The sequence below is a fragment of the Poecilia reticulata genome, linkage group LG2 (assembly GCF_000633615.1).
Source record: "Poecilia reticulata strain Guanapo linkage group LG2, Guppy_female_1.0+MT, whole genome shotgun sequence".
NCBI lineage: Eukaryota > Metazoa > Chordata > Actinopteri > Cyprinodontiformes > Poeciliidae > Poecilia > Poecilia reticulata.
The window spans coordinates 31,349,013-31,371,033 of record NC_024332.1 but is presented as its reverse complement, the minus strand read 5'-3'; the positions used below and the strand labels follow the sequence as shown (position 1 = coordinate 31,371,033).

Here is a 22,021-nt window from a genome sequence, read left to right as displayed (position 1 = left end):
GGTTGAAAAAATTAAACCACTTTCCTTTAAGAAGAAACTGTTGCTAAGCGATGGGGGGGAAGTTACCTGGGAATTGTGAGATTCACAGACCCGATTGGTAAAATCTCCATAGATTTCCCCCAGAATTTGTTTTTCCATCTCACATCTAGGAAACAAAAAAGCAGACAAACATTGGAAATCAAGTCAGAAAAAGTTATTAACAACAAGAGAGTTTAGTCCCGATGTTTCCTGTCTGCTAAGCCAGACTCTCTCCCTGGAGCCTCTCGCTAATCAGGCAGGTGATCTACCTTGCCAGAAGGTGAAGTTCTTGGACTCGCAGTGGCAGGCGGAGACGGGAGGGTGGTGGCTCACCTGAGGGGAAAGATCGAACACAAAGAGTCATATTTCTCATAACATTCACACTGATGTTCAGAGATTCATGTTCCAAGTTTCTTGTCTTTCTAGTTTTTTTTAATTAGAGAATATAAGAATATAATAAAGCAGGTCTAAAAGACTTCATTTGGAACAAAGACGCACATTTTACCACGTTGCTCCATCAAACGCGCCTAAATGCATTTCGACATTAATCATCTTTGGCAGACTTACCTGCTCAGAGAAAAAGCAGAAGCCCTTGTCTTCCCGGATACATTCGTAAGTCTCTCCAAGCAGAGGGTTGAATGGCTTACTTCCTGCTCTGTAGTAAGTGGAGGAGTAGCCCGAGACGGCGAAAGCGGCGACGAGAACCTGTGATGGAGTCGGAGCGACAGGAAGGAGAAGGGATTGAGAAGCTCGTTGTATCGCCAGGGGATTCGAACCTGATCCGAAGGTTAAAAGCAATTAGCACCGGACGGACAAGCCCTCCAGTAAGAGACGCGGTAACTTAGTGGAGCAAACGTCTGCTTGCTCACTCGACGAGCTGAGTGAGATTTTAACGCAACACTTTCATTTGCAGGTTTGAGGTCAGATGACCTCAAACTCAAACTTTGTGCCTGTTTACCATGCGCTCAAAGGGATCCTCGGTCTCCGCAGCCTTGTCCAGCAGCTCACTGTACTCCAGCTCCTCACACATGCGCTGCAGCGTGTTGAGCGGCTCGTTGAGCTCCACGGGCATGGACACTTTGGACAGGTCTTTGCCGATGTTGTTCCTCAGGATGTTCCACAGGTTGATGTTGCTGGTGTCCGGGCAGGGAGCCGGCAGGCAGATGCGCCGCCCGTTACGGAAAGCGCTGCCAGCAAAGTCCCCGTTGGCCACTGAGCAAAACAAACAACAGTGTGAGTGTGATGATCTTGAGAGAATAGTGACCAACATTTAGCTAAAATATTCCATGTTAATAAATAGTTTCTGGTGGATTTTGTCTCTCCTTTGATTTGGGGTGTCATGTTTCAGATTATTAAAATCACACAGGTGATTTTACGTTTTTGTATATTCATTTATTCATACGCCAGACTGCTTGGTATGTAGATGGGATCTGATGGTCGTTAGGGATTTTTTTTTTGACATTTTTAACTTGTTGTGTTAACTCCAAATATAAAATGTGCAAATTTTCTGGCTTTCCACTTCTCTGTGGAATGACATTTGTTCTCTTCTCTTTCCCATTTTGAAAAATGGCTAATCTGTGGGCATCTGTTCTGTTTCCTCAGACATAAATAGATTGCTAATGTGTGATAAATCATAAAGATTTTTTTAAAGTAAATTACAAATTAAGCTATGCTTTAGTGTAACTGACTTCATAGGAAATGGTTGAGCACAATTATTTATTTAAAAAAAAAAAGAAAAGAAAAATTTTCCTTAGATATTTTTTCTTACTGGCTTTGTAAAATAAAATGGTAACACATTTAATAAATACAAAATAAAGATGCAGCAGACACATAAGTTAAAAAGTTATAAATAATGTATGGACACTAAATAATTAAAATAGCACTAAATGGTCTTTGTAATCAGCTGAAACAAGGAGTGAAACTGGAATGTGAAGTAGTGAACTGGTCAGGATTGTATTACGATGGAGTGTTGCTTCCTGAGAGAATAGTGTCCTTTTTTCCCCCCAAACTATAAAACAGATACTAAACGCTGGCGGCTCTAATAATGTATCAAACCCCTTGAAATATTATTGCCAATATAAGAACCTCATTTAGCAGGAACACAGAGTATTTTCTCTTTCCCGGCGCGCTTTATTGCCTCCTCCTCCTCTGTGTGGAATGTGACAGAGACGAAGGAGGGAGATCCCTTCCCGACTGCTTCATAAAGCCCGAGAAAAGCCCTTGGCACAGAGCAGCACTGCAAAGTCAACTGCCTCTGCAACACTGATAAATGGTTTCGCCAGTGAAAGCGTGCGTCTGTCAGTTTGTGCGTGGCATTGTGGGAGCAGCACAGCTYATGGGACATGTAGGAATTCCCTGCTTGACTCATTTTCTTTCTTTTTRTTTTTTTTGGGTCWCTCTTTCGAGACTGCGGATGCTCGTGGTGGCGCAGAAACTGGACCTACTTTGTCGGGAGACGTTGTCGGTCACGCTGGCGTTATCCTCAGAAATGTTATCGCTGACGTCGCTGACGTATGACTCATCGTCTGAGCCCTGCGAGAGAGACAGGTGGAGAGCGAGGAAAAAGGCGGCGCGTTACTGACTGATCAGAGCACGGTGCAGATTAGCCTTACACACAAAACGTAGTTTGCCTTTGGCTAAAAAACTGCAGCAGCAACTATCTGTGTTACTGCAGTAATAGTAGTGGGAGAGACTGCAGCATTTTCATACTATATGGGAACACAAAGAGGTCAGCGAAGGCATCAGAAAGGAGGGCATTGCAGCTACTTCACCCGCAAAAGTATTTACACCCCCAGTTTCTTTTTCATATTTTGTGACCTTGATATAAACTTCAATATATTTAATTTGAATTATATGTAACAGAGGAAAAACAAAGAGTCGAGCGGAAGATAAATGATAAATGTAGCATGCAGAAGGACTTATTTATTGTCCCTATATTAAACCCTGCACAGTCTTAGGGTCATGGTTTATTTTATCATTAACATGAAAAGCCACCAAGAGCTTCATGGTAACTCTGGAGAAGCTGCAGAGAGCCACAGCTCAGGTGGGATAATCTGATGCCTTAAAAACTACACTATAAGCCAAAACCTTTGGAAGCACAATCAGATTTGTAGAAAGTCATTGTTTCAGTGGTATACACGGCAGTAAAAAAATTAATAAATATGATTATGGCATAAAAAGCCACTTATTCTAATGCATTTTTACAGTAACTATCAGGCATTTAGCCGTGCTTAGATTTGTCCTCTTCTGCCTATTAGCAGGTTGGTGTTTGCAGAATTTTCTGTGGAATGCAACTCCAAATTATTTATGGAAAACTCGGCTACACACAGATATTCTTGTATCTGCATATTTAAAACATGAAGAAGTAAGAAAATACAACTTCAGAAGCTGAAATATCAAGGAGCAATGCAACTTGACATGGTACTGAAAGCAACCAATCCAGGAACACTATTTATTATCCTTGCTGCTGATTGGTTATGCCTCCAAGAGTGACTGATTGTGCAGATTCCACTGAGCGCATTAAAGCATATTAAGGTATATTTGTTATTCTGAACTGCTAAAATAGGCAGCAATAAACAATTTTAGAGGAGATCTCAAGTATTTAGAAATGTCAGCCATTCATACTGGGGGTCCACTGTACCTCTGGTTTAGATTACAGCAATATGTAAACATAGTTCACTACTTTTACACTGAAGTTGTGACTTTTGTACATCTTCCCAACCTTAAACAAAGCCCTTCTTTTCTTTGATTAACATGTATTCAACAACTGGAAACCTTAAGGGTACTTAAGGGTAAATTAAAGCAAATGGCGAGTCGTTACAGCTAATGGTGGTTCTACAAAGACTCAAAGCCAAATTTTGCTTCCACTTCATAAATAAGCATTATCATCGCTATTGTGTTGGTCATTTACGTAAAATTCAAATAAAACACAAAGAAGTTAGTTAAAAGGGGGCAGAGAAGAAAAAGCTGTTTTAAAGTGTCTGAGCTTCAAACCTTCTGCTCCACCTCTAATTTTCAAGCTGCTCTCGTTAACCACCGTCTGATTACAGCTCTTTGGTTTTCCAGCATAAGAGCCAATTTAACCCATCTCTTAATTTACCCCAATCACAACACACACCTGCCAGCCTCTAAACATCTTCACTCCCCCTGTCTGTTTGTACCTCGTTCTCCGACGAGCTGGCTGACAGAAGCACTTCCTGCGCATCAAAGAACTCGGAGACAGACTCCGACATGGAGAGTCGGCTTTCATTAGAGGCCTGCTGAGTCAGAGGGATCCCCATCTGCTCCACGGCCTGCAGGCAAACACAAGCAAAAGCGCCGTTTGTTCACCCTTTCTCAACGCGACGACAGCCGAGCCGACCTGAGCAAACAGAAACAGAAGCAGCACCCAAGGGAGCAACGGCGAGTCCATATCACAACATGTGTTTTGTCGCCACGGGGCGGGCTCCCCGTCCCTTTTGAATTAGTCATCTTTTCTATTAACCTTGGTGTCAGGGTTCTGCATCAAATAGTGTTCATTTAAGCTTACTCGCCAGGGTGCGTCGAAAAAAAAAGCATAAATCTTTGGGACAGGAATCAATAACGCCACAGACAAACGCAATAAGCAAGAACCTGGACGTCCCCTGGCAGATGTGATCTTATTGATATCGACACGGGAAACTGAGGGAGAGAGAGAGAGAGACCGACAGCAGCGACCTACCTCATCAGGCGTGGCGATGATGTTCACGCTGACAACTTGTTCTGTCAGGATAGATTCAGAGTGGATGCGGTTGAGGCGGCTTCGGAGCTCCGCGTTCTGGGCTAGAGCCTGAAAGATAAGAAGCGTGACGCAAACGTTTTAAGTAAAGACGCACCAATTAATCGATCAGCCAGATATCCAAATCAGACAAAGAGTCTAGAGCCGAGATGCCAAACTGTAACCCTCGAGGGTCAGTGTCCTGCAGCTTTTAGGTTTGTCCTTGTGTAAACAGGACTTAATGAATAACTAAACTATGTAGCTTACAGTCAATTTGGCCAGTTAGGATGTCAGCCAGTGTTGATTTAGGTTTGAGACCCTTGATGTCGAGGCAACAAAAGCAGTAAAATGATAATTTAGGGATTTATCTGTTTAACAGCCATCAGCTGAGGAAAACTGAACATTTGAATATTAAAACTGAAAGATATCATATTTATGTAGAAATCAATGTAAAAAGACACTTGTTTCTAAAATTTTGAATTGTACCTTTTAGATGATGACATAAGGAATAGCATCTGGAAATGTAGACGTTTTTCATGCTCATTTTTTGCTTTTCCGTACAACAAGAGCGGATTAAAAAACATAAAAATTTTGCATTAATGCGGATTAGGTCTCTTTCCTGGTTAGAGGATGGTTCAAGAAGCAAATAAGCATCAAGAAGCAAACTATTGTGAGATGTAGCAAACGAGCCAAATGTGTTAAGTGGTTATTAAAATAAGTAAAAGAAGAAACGTGTGGTGAACTAAATATAGATCCCCCCATTAAAGCTCCAGGTACTAAAACTGCTGTATCTATGGCAACTACTAACCACAGATTATCAACCTCCCACAGAGCTTCGCTGGGAAATCCGACCTGCAGCCTGAGAGAGCCATGTCACACACTAACATCCAATTAAGGAAATAACAGAGATAAAGCAGCGAGTGAAACATTTCACTAAAATTATGCCAACAGTTAGAAGGAGGAACAGTCCAATTAAATCGCTGGAGTAAAGAGACAGCCCTCAGGAGTTTGGTTAATAAACTGCGCTGCACATCTCCCTCCATCACCAATTAAACTGGGAAAAGATGATTGGGCTTTCATGACTCGCTTGACTCTGCTTTCATCTGCACAAGTCATCTTTTCATAATTGTGCTGTCTGAGGCTCTTAAGAACACACAGTGGGATGTGGGATTTCTTCAAACGTAAATTGAGGTAACAAGAAAACAAAATGTTTTTGTCATTTCTCTTTTTTTTTTTTACCCCCTTCAAATTATGATCCTTTACAGCAGTGGTCTCCAACCCTTTTATTACCGCGGACCGGTCAAGACTTGGAAAATTTTGCTGCGGCCCGAAGTGGGGGTGAACCGTCAGACAAGGCTTCTGCATGTTGGTGTTCCCACTAAATCCTGAATATACCCAATTTGCGTTGTCTTGGCCTTTTTATCGCAGTCTGTGGGGTTTTTCCTGTCTGGGAACGAGAATACAACCTGTTGAATGTGACAAGTAGCCAATCAGAAAGCGCGGTGACGTAAGAACAGAAGGGAATCAAAAACAGCTGACATATCGCACAACTGAGAGTCCAGAGGATATCGGAGATGATATGTGGAAATGTTTATTATTATATGTAAAGGTCATTGTTATATATGTTTATTCAGTTAAAAATGTTAACTATGAAAAAACAGTCACCTCCAAATCATAGTGCAGCAAATAGAGCGGCTTCTACCGTCGTCTTTTATCCACCGCCTTAAAATGACTCCGCATCCTGATATTGCTTCTACATTGTCATCCGTGTTTGGTTATTCTAAACTCCCAAGATATGCTATCTTGGGAGTTTTCTGGATTTTCTTCTGGAATTGCAATTTTCTTGACTGGAATCGGTTTGTGTTGTGTGTTGGTCTCTATGTGGCGAAGCAGCTTGAAGCTTCATTGTCTCATTAGCAGCCGGTCGCCGCATGTAGTACAGAGCGGGCTCACCTATTGGTCCAGGATAAATCCATTCTCCTGTCTCTTCTCTGGGCCTTTTCCTCTTTGCAAAGAAGCTTTCCAAAGACATCTGATCTGTTTCTAACTCATTTTGCTGCTTGTGGCCTCAGTGTTGGCGCGCAAGTAACCGAGAGAATCCGGTTAAAGGATTTTCAAATTAAAAGATCCTCCGGATTCAAATAACACATAACGGAAATATTTAATTATTTCTTGCGCGGCCTGGTACCAATTGATCCACGGACCAGTACCGGTCCACGGACCGGGGGTTGGGGACCACTGCTTTACGGCACAAAAGTTGCCACATTTGCCTGCAAAGAGTTCAGATTACAGGTGAGGAGAAGAAGAAGAAAAAAAAAAAGAAATATACCAGCGACAGAGACTTCCTGATAGAGATGATCTGGGATGACTGGTCGGACTGCTCCTGCTCAGAGAGAACCTGCTTGATCTTCTCTTTCTCTATGGCCACAGTATTGAAGGCCGACTTCAGGAGAGAGTGGACTGTGGGGAAGCAAGAAAGAAGCAGAAAACTGTTCACAATCAGAGTAAGAAAGCACATCGTCCCTTGAGTTATTTGACATATTAAAAGATGGAAAAGTTTCACAAAGGTTAAAACTCAATGTGTGCAAGTCTGCAAATGTACAGATTCACATCAAAGCTCATTCAAATTACATTCATTTCACCATTTTATTTCACCTTGCAGTAATGAAACTCACAGACAGCGACACTGTCCCCAGTAAAACAGGACCAATATGCATGTCGGGACAAAAACCTTCATTCTGGAGACAAAATGCAGTCATGCAGATTAAAAAGGTGAAGTTATATTGGCGGTTTTACAAAAAACTAATTTGGTTGCCACATTAGATAGAATTGATTCTTCTGCTGAGGTCTGTCTCAGTCCTTGTAGATGTTCTTTTCAATTGAGGATTCAGGGATTCAAGGATTTTTTATTGTCATACCACCTTGCTTGTTTGTGGTACAAAATTCTAACTCAGGTCCCAAATTAACTAATTTACTACACAGAAAATGAATAAATAAATAATAAAGTATATATATATATATATATATATATATATATGTGTGTGTGTGTGTGTGTGTAAATAATTTATAAGATGAAGCTGTGTTAGGTGCAGCTTGAGTTCAGGAGCCTGACGCCTGGAGGGAAGAAACTGGTTCTCAGCCTGGTGAGAAACCGTATAAATTGCATAAATTCAATATAGTTGTTTTGAAAGAAAAAACTTATGATTATGGAAATGTTCAACAGATTGAGCTATGACAAAAAATGTGCCTGTTTCTGAAACTGAAAAGATTTAAAAAATGATACATTTTCCCCTTAGAATGTAACTTTGAGATTAAAAAGTAGACTGATGTTAAGAATGTATCTTCATTTCTCTCTCTTTTTTTTTTTAATGAACTTTTTCCTAAACACAGGAGACCAATCTGCCTTTACACTGAGATTCAGAATTAAAACACACACACTCAGCTTTGTGCACTTTTCTAACCTGCAGGGATCTTTTTTTAAATTTGAACCTGAGAGCAAAATTCCTAAATCTTTGTTCCCTCAACAAACTACAACACCAATATCATTGCTGCTTTTATTGAATTTCATCAATATTTAATGTGGAATGATCACAATTTATGCTGAGCTGCATCTGTGCTTTGACCTTTATTATGTCATTTGCAATTTGAAGTGCTTTCCAGACTCCTGAAAACCACTTGCAGGAAGTGTTTTATTATAACAGGTAGTGTTGTATTCAGTTACACACTTAATCAGCCGGAGTGACAATAATTCATCAAAAAACAATGGAAACAAACAAGCGCTCAGGTGATTCATATCACTCTGAGGTGCATTAGTCAACATGATCACTACTTCGAGATGATAAATATTTAAGCAGTAGAATACTGCCATGCAATTATAGCAAGAATACTGCCATGCAATTATAGCAAAAAAAAAAAGAGCAATGAAATAAAGGGGCTTACATTTAGACAACATGTTATTATTTTTTTAACAAGCTTATATTATGTTTTCCTAAACAAACAGGTTGAACCCAGATAATTTAAGTTACATATTTTTAAAGAAGAAGCACAAGTTGTGCAGTCTTGAGATTGAAGAGAGAACAAAATCAGCAAAAAGATAGCTTTTATCCAGGAACGGCTCATGTTTTAAATCAGGTCAAGTGTTGGAATGAGCCAGGAAAAGACGAGACCTATATCCAAATGAGAATCTGGTCAGAAAGTATTCATAAGAAATTGGGGTGAAATTTCCATTTTCTTCCAGCTTACAGACCTGCTGAACTTTGCTTTGACGTATCACATCAAATCGCAACAAAAATAAACTGCAGTTTGTGGTTTTATTGTGAGAAAAAGTGTGGAAAAAGTCCAAGAGATTTAAATGTTTCTTTGCATTGTTTACATAGGAATACAATCCATCCATTTTCTTTCACCCTTGTCCCTCAGTGGGGTCGGGAGGGTTGCTGGTGCCCATCTCCAGCTAATGTTCCGGGCAAGGGGCGGGGTACACCCTGGACAAGTCGCCAGTCTGTCGCAGAGCAACACAGAGACACACAGGACAAACAACCATGCACACACACACTCACACCTAGGGGCAATTTGGAGAGGCCAATTAACCTAACAGTCATGTTTTTGGACTGTGGGAGGAAACCGGAGTACCCAGAGAAAACCCATGCATGCACAGGGAGAACATGCAAACTCCATGCAGAAGGACCGGGGCTGGGAATTGAACCCAGAACCTTTGTGCTGCAAGGCAACAGCTCTACCAACTGCGCCACTGTGCAGCCCCCATAGGAATATCAATAAAACAAATTATTGCCCAGAAAGGTAAGCAGCAGCCGCCTGCTTACCTTTCTGGGCAATGGTGCAGAATTCCTCCTGAAGTTTAATGTAGTCGCTGGCATACTCCACACTGTCTGACAGGCGAGAAACTGGGGGCTGGTAGTCCCCGAGTTCAGCACACAGGTTTGGATTGGAGGAGTGGAGGCGGACAGKCGACATGCTGGTTGACAGAGGAACCTGGAGAGATCACAACCGCAGAGAACTACTGTCAGAAACACCACAGTGCTGCGCTTTTCTGTGTCTTACAATCAGAACCAGCCGCCAAGCCAGAAACCAAATGTTCATCTATTAAACTCAATCTGTTCAATTAATCTGACAAAAATAGTTTCTTTTTATGTTTTTTCAGTGGAAGTTAAATCAAAGGAATATTTCTTTGAAAAAAAAAGTTTAGTGCGTCTTTTCTAATTATAAGAATCAAAGTGAAAGGTCAAAATAACGGAAATGTTTCGCCATCCTTTAGTTGTTTTCTGGAAACATGCAAAAAGGATTATTTACAGGATTTAACCTTAATTTTAGCGTTGACGTTAGAATTTTATGCAAAATGTTGAAACCCCATTAGTTGTGTCAGCAAACAGCATATAGATTTATACATTAAGCAAAAAGAAAAAAAGTGTATCAGCGAAAAGTGTTCAAGCCATGACATACAGGTTTCTGTGAGCTGCAGTGCAGACGAGCTATTTTTATTATGGTGAGATAATTATTTCCTAGTTAAAAGGAGAAAAATAAAAGAACAATATTTAGGTGTTAGCTGGATTAAAGCCTCACACTGAATCCGACACTGCCACTTTATGAGACATGATTGTTGTAGCATGCATGTGCTGCTCCTATTTTAGAAAATGCCTTAGACTTCTTTACAACACCCTCTCAGGTTTTGGGCATCCCTGATAAAGATATGCAAAAAGCATTAAGCCTAACCCACTTATTTTGTTTGCTAGTGTGCATGTGTGTTACCTGCAGTTGGAATTTCGCATCTTTGCCGACACTTTTTGTTCTCCATCTTCTGTTCAAGCGCTTTTCTTTCTTTGACAGTTCTACACAATTGGCCTTTGAGGCACATGTGGATCGAGCAGTGCAAAGGGAGGTTAACAGGACAAACACGTCACACAAAAGAAGCAAGAGTTAGCCGCACATAGACTGCAGTGAAATGGCATAAAAGAACAGCTTTTTTTTTTTTCTTTTTTAAAGAAAATTAGGCTGCAAACAAAACGATGGCGTGTTGTTTCATTTGTGAATTTGAGCCAAATACTTATAATACACAACAAATCAATAGATAATGATAGGTTATAGGTGCCGGATGGTTCAGGTGATGGTGTAGCATGTGTGTTGCGAAATCTTAATACACTTTTTAGTTTGGATTAAATTAAACCGATTAAAGCATATACACAGTGGCTGCATATTTTAAATCTCACTCAGACTCTTTTCAGCAACAATCAGCAATGAAAGCAATTCAATTGTTATAATCTTTTACTTTTGCTGGTTTCATTTACTTCATAAAATAATTCAGTTCACAACCAGCCAAGCGTCACACGTAAATTTCTTAAACAGTTAACCGTCTACTGATGGTCATTGCCACAGGCATTGTTATTCTGTGTATGCAGCGCTGCAGCGCAAAGGTCAGCAGCCACAGTGCAGCTGTGGAGCAACACACATGCCATGCAAATGGTGAGGGATGAATGAAATGTCGGCAACTAATGGGACACATTTCTCACTTCAGCTAACAAAAGACCTAATCGCCTCCATTTTTATCTGAAGATTCCTCTCTGTCTGTATATCATATATACACACATACGCTGCTGGTGAGACGTACGCTCATCAAGGGCACGAATATATATATTTTTCAACGTAGAGATTTTAAAGGTGCAAATATTATTCAAAAGCTGACACTTGGGACACAATTGGGAGTTTCAACAGGACAATGATCATCAGCAGCCATCAAAACTGGTTTGGCAACTGATAAAGCAGGCTTATGGTAAGGTTTCCTGGCACAAACACCTACATTCCAGCAATTTAAACAAGATTTATCTATTTGGACATGAAGACTGATTATATGCAGCCAGAATTATTTAAAGTTTATTTAATATATCACCATTAACAGGTAAAAATCACAAGATGCTTCAAGAAAAAAATAACAAAAATACATAAATTAATGAAAATCAAAATAAGACGAAAAAAAAAACACATCTAAAAATTGTATTATTTCAATTTTTTTTAGAACCAGTATGTATGATTTCGACTCTGTGGTTAAGCTTGTCCACCTAATTCTGTTTTTAAAACTAGCGGACACTACCTACTGTACAGCTGTTGCATCTTCACAGATAAACAGATTAAGTCTGTCTTTAAAAGTTCAAAATGAACATGATCTTCATGCCAATGAATAATGTATGCAAACTTGTCACCAGCAGCAAACCTTCCAGTTGAAAAAAATTTTTTTTAAATGAAGTACTGACTAGAATTTCATCCTCTACACCGCTGTATGTGTGTTTCTGTATTTGCTCTCAGGTGTGCGTTTTACCTGCATATCTGTGAAGTTGGGCGCTGACTGGGTCCTCTGCAGGATCTCCAGGCTCTGCAACAATCGGCTTAACTCGGTCAAGTTAGACTGGCAGCGTGCGAGCTCTGGAAATGAAATTCACACCCACCGGCTCACAATCTCATTACGTGTCATGGCACAGTCACATCCACCGTTGAGGGATTTATCGAAATCCCTCAACGGTGATTGATTTAATCTACTCTTTTGTAAAATCCCAAATGCCACCTTTCGTCTTGCTCACCCTCTGCACACTTGTCCATCTCCTCTGACTCTTGAAGCCAAGCGACCACCCTGCTCTGACCGTTGCTGTAGGAGGCCTGCAGGCTGCTGTTGCTGCTGCTGCTGGGCGCCGCCGGCTGCCACGGCAAGCTGCTGGACTTGGCCTGCTGAGGTGAGGTGATGACAGACAGGGTCAGACRGGCTGATCTGTCCGAGGCACCGCGTCAGATTCTATTGCACACAAGTTAGGAGAGCACCGCTGGCTAGCTATGATACCCAGGAAATATTCTGGATTAAAGCAGAAGGGGTTCACTTAGAGATTATTTTGTAAGAAACAAGTTTAATATTAGATCAACTAAAGCAGTCTTATTAAAAAAATGCAGCAAGATGGCGATTAAAATTAGATGTTTGTTGGTTTTTTTGGACTAAGAAGAAAAGCTCAGTTTCTCTGTGTAATTGATGACCTTTTAATGCATTTGGCCCAGTAATGAAGCATGTGAAAAAAGTTTGTTGGAAACCAGGAATTGAATGCACAAATTAAAATCAATTTGCTACTGGGTTGAAATTACATAAATCAGATTCAAAAATATGTACTATGAATCACTCCATCATTAATCTGTTACAGGAAATACTCTGCACTTTACCGGCCGCCTCTGGTTTTGCCTGCACTTGTGTCCCAACTTAAATGCTAACATGACAAAAAAGTAAGGCGAAAAAAGAGGAAAACATATGCAGTAAAAAAGGAAAGAATCTAGAAAGTAACCTAGGAAGCAATATTTAAATAATGGGAAATTAAATCCATTTTCTTTCTTCTTTTTTCTCTTTTTTTGTTACTTCTACAAACCGAGAACAACCCAGGAAGCCAAATATAAACTAGAAGATGAGCTAAATGCTCTCAGTAGAGAGTTTCTTATGGTCAGACAAGATAACGTTTGAGCTATTTGGCACCAGTAATTGGAAGAGCTCAGGAGAAGCTCTTAAACTTATAGCCGCAGTTCCAAATGTAACACATGGTGGTGACAGCATCATGCTGAGGGCCTGTTTGGCTGATAGTTGAAACTTGAGACAGAAAATGATGCCATACTCATTGAAACAGGTTTTGGAAAGCACCAACCAGGTTAACACTGAGCTTCTGTAGTGGTCTTCCCACAGCTCTGAACTGAATCTCGTTTAAAATGCAAGAATTATGTTTTTAACATGGACTCCACTCATTTTGGTGTCATCAAATATCTTGCAAGAATCATGCAAGAAGCTTGTTGATGGTAACAGTGTGGTCTACAGGCAACTTGCAAGGGAGCATTTACCTAAATATTACTGCGGGTGTATCTGAGCTTGTATGTAAAAAAAAAATGAATGAAAAAAATGACAACTTTGTGGGAAACAGACACATCCAAAAGAAATTTTGAAGGATTTTAGCAGCAGATTATGTTGGCTTGTGGACGTAAGACTCGTTGTAAGTTAACTATTTTTATTGGAGTACATTAATTTCACTCTTCTGGATGTGAAATCTCTATTTTTGTCCAAAAGGGCTATGTGCTGTCAATTATATCAGACTTTAAATAGTGAACTGGACTTTATTTTGAATTTCCGAGTGGTTTGACAAAACCACTTACTGCCTCTACAGCTATGATTGTACCTTTAATTGGCATCCGTCATTTTAATCTCAGGAATCCCAACTTTCCAATGATGTATAATATGTATATGTGCATAGAAAGGGCGTCGCAAAAAAACCCCCAACCCACATGTCCTACTGATGATCATGAAAACCCCACAATGGAGCATTAATGCTGATGACGAGAACATAAAAATGTATGACCGCTCATCAAAGTTGGATCAATTTTACACAGAATCCATCGGGAAACTGAACACTGACCCTACACTTTGTCCTCAACCAGCACTTCTATAAAACCTGCTGTAGAAATGAGCCATTATACTGAGCTTGAATAAATGCTGCCACTCTGAAGCCGTCTTTGTTCCAGGCTTCCAGCATCTTCTAAGTGTTTGATGCAGCAGATAATTCTGACTCCAGGACCGAAGCCTTCCGTTTGAGCCAATCTTCAGGGAGAGCTCATCGTGCTGCAGCCGGCTGCTCGATGAGGATCCAAATCCTACTGATCACCTCTAATGGCCTCCATGTGACTCAGCAGCACTCCCAGGAGGAGCTTCTCTGGCCCTGTGCTCACATTTACTCACACTTCAAGCGTTCTTACAGAGAATGGGCAACCCTTTTTGTTATCTTAATGGTCTGGATACAGTTTCACGTCTTGCTTTATTACGTTAGGCAGATATATGTCTATAATCCACAGGGTTTCTATGCATTTCCATGTTGAAATTCTGATAGTAGTAGTAAAAAAAACAACAACTTTGCAGTGAATTTATGGCAGAATTTTCTCCAGAGGTCAGGTTTTAAATATGAAACCAGCAAAAACAAAAAAAAATCGCCTTTGAGAAAAGAAGGATGCAACTTATTGACATTGATGACGAACATAATCTGTAAATAAAAATGCTTTCCAGTGTTTATCCAGAACTGGACTGATGCAAGTAATTATTTCGTTAGTTTAGGAATTGTGAAGAAAATACCAGAATAATCGCAGTAATTAAACCAAGGAGTAAATTTAGCCCCTGAACAGAACTTCCTCTTTTCAGTTTCATCATGTGTTTACATGCATACAAAAAGAAATAAAGGTAAATGTTAACATGTAAACGTTTTTATCCCATATCTTAGTTTTAACAGAGGAATAAAATGAAAAGAAGCTCACCTTTGTTTCATTTACTACAATTGGGGAGGGTTGGGGCGTCTCCATGGCAGCCGGAGGAGGAAACGTTCGCATCGTGGGCTCCCGGGGAGAGCGCACTATCTCATTCTGTCGATAGAGTCGGTGGTGGCGCAGCTTCGACACCCAGGCGTCAAAGATGTCTTGAGACTTGACCTGGACAGGAAGCAGACGACCAAATTTGACCTCTGTCACTTACCCAGCTGCTGTTTTTCACCTTGATACAGTGAGTCATCTGAAGCGTTACCTTCAGATGATAAATATGCTCCTCGGTGTCCAGGTCGATGCGACGCGCCCTCTTTTTGATGGACATGACAGAGAGGCCGACGTCGATGCTGCCATGAAGCTTTCCCCTTTGAATCTGTGTGGACATTTGGCAAAAACATCCAGGCCTCCTCATAATTTACACACATTATCAGTATTTCTGATACAGATTTGGGACTCAAAGATTTATCTGAACAGTTCTTTTTATTTAAATTATCATATGAGAGACGATTTCAAACAAGAATTTAATGCATAGATCTGACTTAATTAAAAGCCCGGAGTCAATATGAGATTTATGACCAATATTAGAGTATTTTTGATTTAAGGGCAACAGAATTGTTCAATACAGCGTGTTCAATTGTTCACACTGTTCACTCAATTGTTTGTGAATTATGATAACTTAATGCAAAGTTGACATTTTTAATTGACTTTCAATGCAACTTTTAGAGCAACTTTGCATTAAAAGTGTCATTATTTACCGAATGACACTTCATGACAACTGTCATAAACATTCATAAAGACTTCTTTATGTTCATGACAGATGTTATGAGATGTTTATGACAGTGTCATGTCAGTCTTATGCAAACCCCTTCAAATAAAGTGTTACCTATTAGTTTTATGTCGCTGCTTAAACAGCTCTTGTTTAATTTGTTTACCGCAAAGACTTAAAAGGCTTCAAATGGTGACAATAAACCTAGCGATTTCTAGGAGCAACAGTTTGGACAACACAGTTTATCTTCTTAGTATGTCAAATTTCTGTGGTTTCTGCAAGCGTTTTCCTAATAGGTTCATAACAAATGTTGATCGCAGTGTTGCTCCTCCAAAATGAGAGAGACTAAAATGTTTTTGTCACTATCGCGCATTGCGTCTCCACTCTGTCGGACAGTTTTGCTTTTCATGCAGACGCAACACGCTGCAGATGTCTCAGCTGACTCACTGTCTATCCTAGCAGAGGTCAGGGCCGGGCAGCTCTGTTTCTGCCTGCAGGGATGACGGTCAGGATTACTTACATCAATAGGGGTCTTGGAGTACTTCAGAATGCCATTGTCCAGAACAAAGAAACGCTGCAGAATAAAAGAAAAAAACGAACAAAACAATAGTACCAATTTGTTGTTAAATAACAACAAAGACATAAAAATGATAAAGAGAGCGACTTCAAAGAAGCGGCCTTTTAATATTCAGCACACAGTTTGGTAATGGATGAGTCTGAGAGTGCATTTTCTGTAGAAGAGAAAGCTTTTGTGTCTGGCCTGGCCCGTGGATCGTACCTTGTGCCATCCTTTCAGGGGCCATTTCCTTTTCTTCAACATAAAACCTTCATGTTTGTCGGGCCTCTGGACGTTGCTCTGACCAATTTTCAGTCCCTCGATTATTTCCCAGCTGTCTGCCTCCTGGAAGAGGAAGAAAAATACACAGCCGTGTCAGAACTAATCCACTCACTTCTCTGGTGTGATACCCAAACAGGACACGCGCAGGCTGTAATAAAAAGAAAATATGGCCTTGTCATAGGAAAAACAGGAACACGTGTAGTGCTTCTCTTTAGCCAACTAGTACAGCTTTAAAATAACAAAATACAGTCCCCCTGTGCTCTCTCAGCATTTCCAGCTCATTAGCTTTCTCCTGACTACGCTCTTTCAGCTCTGAGAGGGTCTGTAAATCAAAATGATGCCTCTGGGGGAGGAACGGTGGGCAGGTCATGCAGGGACAGGTGACATCCAACCTTTGTCCCTCAGGAGTAGACAGGCGGGAGGACAGGGTCACTGATTTGATAGCAGGAATATGACCAGTAACAGAGTAAGAAACATGATCCTATTTTCTGTCTCTCTGTGGAACCATCAGTTTCACTAAAGAAAATGCTGTTGCTCTTCATGGACTAAAGGAAGAAAATGATTCCTTCAGTCATGGGGGTCGCTGCCAATACATACCTGCAAATTAATGCAGATAATAGTTTTTATTGGTCAGGATTGGTCATCTCTATCGCAGTCATGTAATTTGAAACTTTCAAATATGTATTTCAACAGTACTTTTTCCAGACATAAATGATGGTGCAACAAAATTTCAATGGATTTAAAAAATACATTTTTGACATTTCAGGTTTGAATGTTTTTGATATTCATGCAAATATAATGTATGCTGCAGAGAAACCATATGCTTCTGTAAGCCAACATCACCGGCCCAGAATATTCCTGTCTAGGCATTTAATCTTTCTGCTTATAAAATTTGGCATAATTAATCTAAATTGGTTGGTTTCCTGGCATGGATGATACTTTTCAATATGGTTTAGGTGAAGGACTGTTCATAGGCCTGTGTTCAAGTTGTAACCTCACTGTGTAAAAAAAAACAGTCTATATTATACCGTAAATTAGAGACATTTTTGCTCTCCCAGTGTATCTAGTTGGTGGTTTGAGTTGACGCAAAGGATTTTGGAGACGGCTTGAAAGTGTTGATTTCGGAGCAGGGAAATCTTTCTTGATTGTCACTCTCTGAGACCATGTTGACGTTAAACTGTTTCAATAATAACTTGGTGTATCACCATCTAGTCATTGAACCTGGTGGTTCATGAGATGTTCCTGAAAATGTGACCCAGGTCAGCTTCAGCAAAGGTAGCGGTTTGCTGGTACAACGGTCCGAAACACATTACATTTGGTTCTGGAATGGATAAAGTAAGATTAAGTTGCCGGAATGGCCCAAACCTCAACTCTTTTAAAAATGTATGAACTCTTCTTAGAAGCCAAGTCAGTGCCAAGAAATCGTCAAACGTGAATGAGCCCGACCGATTCTGGTAAAAGTTGTTTAGTATCCAGTCTGTGTTTGGCTCTCTGCAATTTACTAAGGCACATTTAACCAAACATGAGAGTATGTATGCACATTTTTGAGTTTGTATGCATATTTCTGATCCTGTGTGAATTAGAGCATCAACAGTAAATTCACAACCTGTTTCTAAAATGAATTAGACACAACTGTTTGAAATTAGGGTTGCACGATATTAGAAAAAGACGCATGTGACTTGATGTTAATTTTGAAAATCAAATAGTGAATTAATCAGTCTGCTCCTTTCAGCCATCATAATGTTTTAACACCTTTTTGTCAGCGATGGCATCTGCAGTCACTAAAATATATATCAATTATGTCTGTAGCAAGCAAACTCCATGCAACTGGCCAAATAAACTACTGGCAAGCAGAACACGAATGCATGATGCTAGAAAAGTGTTAGCCTCTTAGATACTGCACTCAAGTACTTCTTTAAATTTGCAGTATTGCACATATTGATATCGCTGTAGAGTAACAGTTCCTTGTGACTACTTGTGGCTGAGACAGAAGACCTGATCAAATTAACAAAGTACAGAAAAATGTAAAACACATTAAATGTCAAAATGAATATTGTGATAAAAATATGTATGTAGAGTATTAAAAACCAAGTAATCAATGACCTTTTAAAGGATCTGAAGGCAACAAAAATCACACCAGAAAATGTAAATGAAGGAAAATTATAAAAGGAAATTGTTTAATTTTAGGTCAGCTTTAGCCAAATTGATAAAAGCTTTAAATAAGATGCACTTAATGCATTTGATTAGATTTTGAATTTGACACTTGACTCAATAGCATTGCAGYTTCTGAAACAAAAAAGTCAGCTTAGTATGCACAAGCTTCACTTCTCGAGCAACAAACAGCCTGTGGCTTCTCGCTGCACCATGTGACGCTACAACCTTCAAGATGTCTCGCCGGGCGTGCATGATGACACCTACCCTTGGTTTGCAGGACATTTAACAAAGGAGGACAACAGCTTGCTTAATCTAACAAGTCGGAAACAGATCTGGGTGGTAATGAGGTCATATTCCTCCACTCACTGCAGGGGCAAATGCCTTGTGAAAATGGGRAAGTGGAGGACTTTAAAATATACACCAACGCTACAAGTCAGCTGTTACCTGCAAAAAAGGTTATGCTGCAATGCCTCTTCATTTAACACACAACAGCTGCAGCTTATTGTCTGTACGTAACGGCGTATAGGGGGATAATGGAATATTTGTYATGGAGGAATGCCTCAGGCAAACTTCCCGTCTGTTATCAGACGTTTAAATGAGTCTGAACTGATAAATCAATGGTACACTAAATAAAGAATTGCTTGCTGCAAATATTTAAATACATTACCCTTCCCAAACCATTAAAAAGATCCATGGCACAGACTCCACGTAAATACCAAGGCACATGCTGACTACTGGCTTATATGGAAATGGGGCCCATAATAAGAGTTGCTGCTTTTGGTAGCGCAGCCCACAGAACTGGACTGAATTAAGCCAAATGATTTCCTGCACTCTGCTTCCGTTCATTGATCTCGCTGCAGAATAATTTACAGCTGAATGAGCTGGTCYCTCTTGGCAAGTTTACTCCTTTATTGGAGAATGTCTTGTGGCAGATTCCGTAAGAGGCCTCCTGCTTTTCAAAGTCAAGACCCTTAAGGAGATTAGCCTCACAAATTTGCTCGTTCACAGTCAGTAAATTTGCGTAAATCTTCTTGACAAATTAGATATTCGAATCCCGAAAAACGGCTTCGTTCGAACCAGAAATCACGCTGGGTAAAGGTGATGATCAGCTTAGTCAATGTACTCAATCTAGACGAGCCTTTTTCATGAGACAGGCCCTCAGGGTTCCACCACCGTCGGTGACACACAGCCACAGCAGACCTTTGATGCAATGAATCAAACTGTTACAGTTAAGGTTTCACTGAGCAGAGAAAAGGACAAACACTCTTTGGGGAGACCTCAGGCTAAATCAGCCCTATAAATATCAGTGCCTCAGCCTGCTTCTGGAGACCACTTTACATTACATTATGTCAGTGACGCACAAGCGCAGTCTGTCAGTCCAGTCGGTTTTTCCTAACATGTCGTGTGCACACGCTCTAAGAAATAGGATCTTTGATAAATGACTTGCTTGCCACAGTGAAACAAAGCGATTAATGAATTACATGAGGCATTGACACCTTTAAATAGTTTTTTTCTAGAACAAGGAGCTTGGATAATTCGGCTTTGCGTTGTAAGAAGACTACATTTAATTTAGGCATAYTTGAATTCAGACCCGCCTCGTAATCCTCAACAACACCGTGTCTGCTGTGGATCACGTCACACACAGGCAGTGTTCGAAAGAAGGTCCAGCAGAAATCGTACTTTCTGCAGCAACTCAAGAAGTACAACGTTCCAAAGGACTAGCTGGTGATCTTCTCCACTGTGCCTATTCGGTCTGTCCTTTCCATATCTGGGTGTGTGTGATTCAAGACAAGTCCAGGACTTGTTCAGGAAATGGCATMWATTGTGCACAAATTAAATTCAAATTCAAAAACTGTGGTCCATGCTACAGTCTACAAAATCTATTGATTTTTWAAAAAACAATTATTTCTCAACATAACAAGCATGCTCAAACGTGGCACTCCYGTCCAAAAATTGGACAGTAGTTTTAAACTCCTCAGTAGCAACCAGAAAGTACAAATTCCATYACTTGCACAACAAAACAGAACCTCTAGATAAAAAAAACCMMAAAAAACTYGCACCCTATTCACGCCTCGCACACCAACACAATCGYCAGTGGAAGATGATATCTCAGCAGCTACTAACCACATAGCAGTTGTTTTTGAGGGTGTATTTTCCCGCAGTATTTGGCTGGCTCAGCAGTAAAGCTTAGAGTAAGARGCCTGGCTTCCACACAGAGAGGATGTGGACATCCTGAGAGAAGCAAAGGCCTGCACACAGCGTAAACACACCAGATTCGGTTACACAAGTCTAAACGTAAGATCTGATGACTCGTAGGCTGGCGCAGCTCTGAGAAATATTACCAGTATCTTTTTCCATTTGAAAAGAAAGCAATTTCTACCAAACTGGTGTAGCGAACATACAGATAGATAAAAAAAATAAATAAAAAAAAAGCTGTTAATTGTCCTGATGCCCCCAAGCAAGATGTTTTAATGCTACATTTCAGGAATTTTGGACCTAGGAATGTCTGTGAACTATGTGCATGTTCATGTGTTTGTGTGAAACTGCAGGTGGAGCACCTAATTGCTCCCACGAGGGCATGAACAGCAGCCATCAGCAGCCGGTATATTGACATGTATCGATTCAAAGATRAGGTCAGGATCCCATTGAGGCTTTCCCCAAACAAGAATGCATTGCTTTTGTTATTCCACAAAAATCATTGAAGCCCAACAAAACAGAGGTCATTGGTGGAGCATCTAAAGCCATAATAAAGGCCAACATWAAATTACAAAGCAGATGATATTTGGAATGGAATGCATAAAGTCAGAAAAAGATTATCCATAGCTTCACACATAATGGGTACATGACATTCGCCATCAYAGCTCAAATGAAGCTTGATTTTCCAGAAAGCTGATGCTGAAGGTAATTTGAGCAGAAGGTTTAGAATGTGCTTGGAAAAAAAAAGTGAAAACTGAATGAGCTCATCRTGAAGAAGTTTTTTTCCAATTTCAGTTCTGCACAGACAGCTCAATTAACCTCACCACTTCAAGAGATGTAATAAGGGTAGTCTCACTTATGCTGTCAATGCTTTAAAAGTGAGGTACGACTATGTRTGGGTTTCTAGCAGATGAAACTCCTGCTTCAGATGAGAACATCTCATTCAATTATTTTTCTCTTGCTCCTTTTCTCTGATTTATCAAGTGTGAGG

The 22,021-nt window shown here is 40.2% G+C and overlaps 1 protein-coding gene across 4 annotated transcripts in view; it reads right to left on the bottom strand.

The window, feature by feature from the left end:
• osbpl6 (oxysterol binding protein-like 6) overlaps positions 1–22,021 on the bottom strand; it is a 34,223-nt gene that overhangs the window by 6,692 nt on the left and 5,510 nt on the right. Inside the window, exons 2-17 of one of the 4 annotated variants that reach the window (XM_008398758.2) lie at positions 16,621–16,743; positions 16,363–16,416; positions 15,336–15,449; positions 15,074–15,244; positions 12,337–12,481; positions 12,078–12,181; positions 10,517–10,609; positions 9,574–9,742; positions 7,083–7,213; positions 4,718–4,825; positions 4,179–4,310; positions 2,463–2,550; positions 977–1,230; positions 586–723; positions 288–351; positions 67–145 (exon numbers count right to left, since the gene is read on the bottom strand). In XM_008398758.2, coding sequence (XP_008396980.1) covers positions 67–145; positions 288–351; positions 586–723; positions 977–1,230; positions 2,463–2,550; positions 4,179–4,310; positions 4,718–4,825; positions 7,083–7,213; positions 9,574–9,742; positions 10,517–10,609; positions 12,078–12,181; positions 12,337–12,481; positions 15,074–15,244; positions 15,336–15,449; positions 16,363–16,416; positions 16,621–16,743 — 1,967 coding nt within the window. The remainder of the gene's footprint in view (positions 1–66; positions 146–287; positions 352–585; positions 724–976; positions 1,231–2,462; positions 2,551–4,178; positions 4,311–4,717; positions 4,826–7,082; positions 7,214–9,573; positions 9,743–10,516; positions 10,610–12,077; positions 12,182–12,336; positions 12,482–15,073; positions 15,245–15,335; positions 15,450–16,362; positions 16,417–16,620; positions 16,744–22,021) is intronic. The other 3 variants (XM_008398767.2, XM_008398784.2, XM_008398773.2) reach the window with 3 other exon arrangements.